The following is a 6000-nucleotide window of genomic DNA, read 5'->3' as shown; positions in this document are numbered from 1 at the left end:
TTATCGAACATTCAAGTAACAGCAGAGTCTCTCAATACCCTCTTCTCGTGAAATGTGACATCCCAAATGGGAGGAGAGAAAGGGCAGGGAGTCCCCACTTCAGGCCCTGCGGATGTCCCCAAAATTATGGACCAAGATCTAGGTCCAGGGCTTCTGAAGATAAGAGCGTTGGCAGTTCAAAGAATGCAAGCTGATCTGTCTGGGAAGGTCTTGGATTTGGAAAACAAGTTAAGGAAGAGTAGCAGTGCCCATGCTCTTGGAGCACCAAGGCAGCAAGGAATACCATCTGCCCAAGAGGCACAACGAAGTACATCACTGTCAGAGGAAGGATGCACCCATCAGCAGTTGCCTGAGATTCTCCAGGAACTGGTGGACCTCCTGGACCCATTACCACCCTTGCTTGGACTTATGGAATAAATGTCTAAGGAGTTGGCAGGAGAGTTTTTCATTCAAAGTAATGAGGAGAACTCTCTTCATTCTGACCATGATAATGACCAAACAATTGGAGCACGAGCTACCAGTGCAATGGGAAGAGAGAGGAACGTGCATAGGAGGAGAGGGAGCCTTGCCGTCTCCAGCACAGCAAGGCATGGAAGAGCCTGCACCAGAGAGAAGGTGAGCATTTGCAGCCATGTGATGAAAGTTTAGCTTCCCAGGCAAATTGGCTATCCAAGAACTCCAGTACTCTAAACTTGGTGGCATAGAATATTATGACATGAGTGTCAAGAAAATCTGACCCAAGTTTTATTAATTATTTGACAAAGTTTATTTTATTTTATTTTTAACAAGAGACTTGAGCTAAGTGTCTTAAGATGGAGCTGGGTGGTTTTTGTGCATCCTGCTCAAATGCTTCCCCTAGCACTTGAGGCAGTAGACCCAACGGTGGGGGTGGGGGGTGGGTGCATGTATACTAATAGCTACTGGGCTGCAAGTTACTTGTTTGCTGTTTCACACCTCTGAAAGCTGTAGTCTCCTCCTTGCTGCATTTTTGGGGAGGTTAAAATTTTGTTGATTAATCTCTACTTTCCCCCACTACATAAGTATCAGTCAATTAGGCATCAGTGGAATAGGTTGGGAAGTTTCATTGTGAACTGTTTGGAACTCCACTCCGAAGCTTATATAGCGATTGGAGGGGACCTAAATGCTAGATTAGGATCAGATGATGCTATGTTATACAATAAATTTAGAAGCAGTCCCTCAGAAGAGGTTTTAGAGGACTCTTCTATGCCAAGAGCAGCTAAAGATGATAAATGTAATTATGCAGGGTTATGCCTGATGCAATTGGCCAACAAATTGGATCTGGGTGTATTGAATGGTTCCGTCCCCAGCGATAGACCTGCTGAATTTACATATTGGTCCAGTGGAAGGAAGTCTGTCGTAGACTACTGGCTCACTTTGCAAAATCTGATGCAGAACATAGAATATTTGAGGGTAAGCAGAGGCTAGATAGTGACCAACTCCCTTTAAAGTTAGGAATAAAACTTGCCTCAACTCCACATAGGTTAGAGAACATACATGCACGACAGTTGGAAAACAGAGAAACAATTGTGAGGGCAAGATAGAATGAGAAGAATGTGGTAGCATTCACACATTGGTTGAACTCCAGGGCTCAGCCAATCAGCACACCAGTAGATGGGACCTAGAGAACCATGAGGAGGAAGAGAATGTTCCTTTGTAAGAAGAAGCTTGACTAGAGGTGAGATAAACATGGGCGGAAAGGCTTAGTGAGGAGCAATGGAGTTTTGCTCCCTCGTGGTCAAAAGCTAGCCTGGAGATTTCTCTCATGGAAGGACTTCTGCAGCTCCTTGAAAGGCAGGAAGGCAGGAAGCTTGAATTCTCATCCAGGATTTGGTGAGTTCAAGACAAAGGAATCCAAGGCTTTTGGGAGAGTTTAGGGAATGTTTGTTTAGTCAAACTTTGTGTTAGACTTTTCTCTTTTCTTTCATATCCTTGAAACTGTTCTAGGATTGCTTACCTGTAATGTAACTAAGCTAAGAAACACTAGACTTCGCCCATCCATCCAAGGTGCTGCAAAAGACTCTGCAAGCTTTTAAAGGTATTTTTGTATTTTCATGCATCCCTGTTCCTTGCAACTGGGGTGCTTTTTAAAGTAGTCTTGGAGCCACTGAGTATTTTTTACCCGTAACTAAAAGCTGAGAGAGCCTCAGACAGAAACAGTCTGTAGCATTTGAAGAAAGGTGGGTTTTTTTGTAGTTGTTCTTTGCATTTCACAAACCTTTCTGAGTGGATTTTTGACTCAGGAAAGTGGGGGCTGGAAGGGGGTCTCATTCTGGTGCACACTTGCCTCAGACAGTCAGCAATCTGCCAGTTTTCTCACCACATGTAGGCTTGCACGGGGGAGGATTTTTGAATACTTTTTCCCATAGCAAAAGAAGGAGCGTTTCCCTGGGATTTCCACCCAAAGCCCAGGGAGGGTCAAACTCTGAGATAAAGAGGAGTGGTGGCAGCCATTTTTGAAACTACCAGAAGGACAGGAAAGTTTAAATGGAGAAGCCTTTGCTTGGAAAGCATAGAGGGGATGATTCAGCCATTTTCTTCCCCTCACGTGGGCTTGTTCTGAAACAAAGGCTTGTAAACCGCTACAGCAAGCTACAAGAATTCCATGCAAAAGAACAGAAGAAGGATAAACCTAATATTGCAATCAGGTCTCAAACCTGGTTTGACCAGGATTGTCTTTTGGCAAGACAGAATCTGGTGCAAAATTTTAAATCTTACAGGCAAAATCCAGCTTTAGTTTCAGCACAGGAAGTCCTCTTCCTTTAAAAAACAGTACAAACGATTATTAGGGAGAAAAAGCAAGCTGTTATCAAAGAAACTTGGCATCTTCTAACCCAATCAGTTAAGGCTAAAAATCCATCACTATTTTGGAAGGTAACAGCGGGTTGTTCTATAAAACAACCATTAAGATTAGTCTACCACTGTATTTTGTTTTATTGTGTTTTAGTATTGTTTTTTCCCCAAAATTCAATTTTTATTGATTTTAACAATAATAATATTAGCATTCATAACAGATAAACAAAAGTGGACTTCCCACTCACATCTCTTCGTGAATCATCAGCTATAAAATTTACCCTTGCTATTATAATAATTCAAAACATAAATTTAAACCCTTACAAACACAATTAATCTACCCAACCTGCAATTATTATTAAATTTCAAACCCTGCTGTAAAATCCATAGTAGGAAAATAGTTCTTTAAATACAACAAAAATGGTTTCCAATCTTCTTTAAAACATTCTAAGTTTTGATCTCTTATGTTGTATGTTTTGCCATCTCTACATATTCCAAAATTTTTATCAGCCAATCTTCTTTTGAAGGCAGTTCATTACTCTTCCATTTCTGTGCATATATTGTTCTGGCCGCCGTAGAAGCGTACATAAAAAATGTTAAATTAGTTGTAGAAATTACACCTTGTGTTATTCCCAGCAGGAAGGATTCTGGCTTCTTAGGAAATGTCATTTTAAATATTTTCTTCAACTCATTATATATCATATCCCAATAGGCCTTAGCCTTCCCACAGGTCCACCACATATGAAAAAAGTACCTTCAGAATGTCCACACTTCCAACATTTGTTTGAAACATTTTTATACATTAGTGCCAATTTTTTTGGTGTCAAATACCATCTATACATCATTTTATAGTAATTTTCTTTTTAGCATAACATGCAGTAAATTTTAAATCAGTTTTCCATAATTTTTCCCAGGCTGCCATTTCTATATTACATCCCACATCTTGAGCCCACTTTACCATGGTCCACTTCATCTCTTGTCTCCTCCAAAAGCAAAAGCTTATACATTTTAGAAACTAATTTTTCATCATTTTCACATAGTTCCTTCTCAAAGCTCGACATCTGATCCTCAAATCCAACTTTAAGATCCTTCTTATATATTTCATTTAACTGGTGATACTGCAACCAATCTCTGACCAAATTTTGTACTTCAGTTAAACTCTTTAACTTACAGTCCTTTTCCTGAAAATACAACAAATCCCTATAGGTACCATATTGCAATTGCATATTTACTTCTTTACGTGTTAGAGCTTCAATCGGAGATACCCATAACAGAGTTTTAGGTTCCAACCATTTTTTATATTTTAGCCACACCCTCATTAGACTCCTTCTCACATAGTGGTTCAAAAAATCTTTATGTATTTTACTTTTTTCATACCACAAATATGAATGCCATCCAAACCTTCTATCAAATCCTTCCAAATCAAGTATTCTAGGGTTTCTTAATGTTATCCATTCTTTTAACCACATCAAACAAACAGCATCAAAATACAGCCTTAAGTCCAGTAAAGTAAGAGCACCTCTTTCCTTTGTATCTGTTAAATTCTTAAAATTAATTCTTGGTCTTTTCCCTTGCCAAACAAACTTAGTTATATCCTTCTGCCATTGCTTAAAACAAGTTAAAGTGTTGATTATAGGGATAGTCTGAAAGAGAAATAACATTTTAGGCAAGACATTCATTTTCACCACTGAGATTCTTCCCATTAAAGACAAATTCATATTAGACCATCTTTGTAAATCAATTTTCACTGTATTCCATATTTTAACATAATTATTTGTAAACAACAAGGAATTGTTTGTTAGCCAGACCCCCAAATATTTGATTTTCTTCTCCACTTTCAGTTCACTTTTTTCAGAGAATCTGTCCTTAGATTTCTGATCCATATTTTTAGTCAGAACCTTGGTTTTGGCCTTGTTTATATAAAATCCAGCCAACTGGCCAAATTGTTGTATTATTTCCAAGAGTCTTCCAATCTTGTCCATTGGGTTTTCTAAAAACACACACAACATCATCCGCAAAGGCTCTCAATTTGTAGTCTTGTTTCCCAATTTTGGGGCCTTGTAGTTTAAAATCTTCTCTAATACTTCTACAAAGCACTTCTAGGACCAATATAAAAAGCAATGGGGAAAGTGGACATCCTTGTCTGGTCCCTTTTTGTATTTTACAATTATCTGATAATTCCCCATTTACAATAATCTTAGCATATTGTTCCAAATAGATTGTCTTAATTGCCCTAATGAAATTGTTGCCAACACCCATTACATCTAATAATCTCCACATAAATTGCCACGAAACATTATCAAAAGCTTTCTCTGCATCCAAAAAATTCATCGCCATCTGTTTATCATTATGTTTTTCATAATACTTCAATACATTCAGAACTGTTCTCACATTATCTCTCAATTGTCTCTTTGGCAAGAAGCCAGCTTGATCTTCATGAATAAAAAGTCTTAATATAACCTTCATTCTTCTTGCCAAAATGGCAGCAAAAAGTTTATAATCATTATTTAAAAGTGAGATTGGTCTATAATTTTTAACTAGCGTTAAGTCTTGATCCGGTTTTGGGATTATTGCAAAGTTTGCATACTTCCACGAATCCGGCATAATCCCTTTTTGCAAAATGTCATTCATAGTCCATTGCAGAGGCTGTAAAATTTGATCTTTAAGTGATTTGTAATACAAAGCTGACAATCCATCAGGTCCTGGGGCCTTATTGGCCTTGCTTTGATTTATTGCTTCTGTTATTTCTGTGATTGTTATCGGAGCATTCATAGTTTCTATATGTTCCTTAGAGAGTTTTGGAATATTTTTGGTCCTAAGAAATTGCTCAATTTTTTTATCTTCAACTATTTTGCCTTTATATAATTCTGAATAGTATTTTAAAAATTCACCTCTTATTTCCTTACCATCATAAGAGAGTCCATTTTTTGTAAGTATTTTAGATATGTAATTATTTTTTTTCTCAGATCTAATTTTCCAAGCCAACAACTTGCCTGGTTTATTTGCGAACTCAAATGCCCTTTGCTTAGCATACTTCAAGTTCCGTTCAAGTTCATTTGCTACTAACATAGAAAGTTGTTGTTGTAACATTTTGATAGCTTGAGTGACCATCTTCTTATCTTTGGTCCATAATAATTCTCTTTCCTTTTTGGAGATCTGCATCAATAATGTCTCTTTTTTCAATCCTCT

At 37.8% G+C, this 6000-nt stretch overlaps 1 protein-coding gene across 2 annotated transcripts in view; it reads left to right on the top strand.

The window, feature by feature from the left end:
- The first annotated feature begins 574 nt into the window (after positions 1–574).
- The window catches only part of B4GALNT1 (beta-1,4-N-acetyl-galactosaminyltransferase 1), a 159824-nt gene continuing 154398 nt past the window's right edge, over positions 575–6000 (top strand). For both annotated transcript variants that reach the window (XM_053289367.1, XM_053289366.1), the window contains exon 1: positions 575–615. In XM_053289367.1, coding sequence (XP_053145342.1) covers positions 590–615 — 26 coding nt within the window. In that variant the 5' untranslated portion in view covers positions 575–589. The remainder of the gene's footprint in view (positions 616–6000) is intronic.

Source organism: Hemicordylus capensis, chromosome 2 (genome assembly GCF_027244095.1).
Source record: "Hemicordylus capensis ecotype Gifberg chromosome 2, rHemCap1.1.pri, whole genome shotgun sequence".
NCBI lineage: Eukaryota > Metazoa > Chordata > Lepidosauria > Squamata > Cordylidae > Hemicordylus > Hemicordylus capensis.
This window is presented reverse-complemented; position numbering and strand designations above follow the sequence as displayed.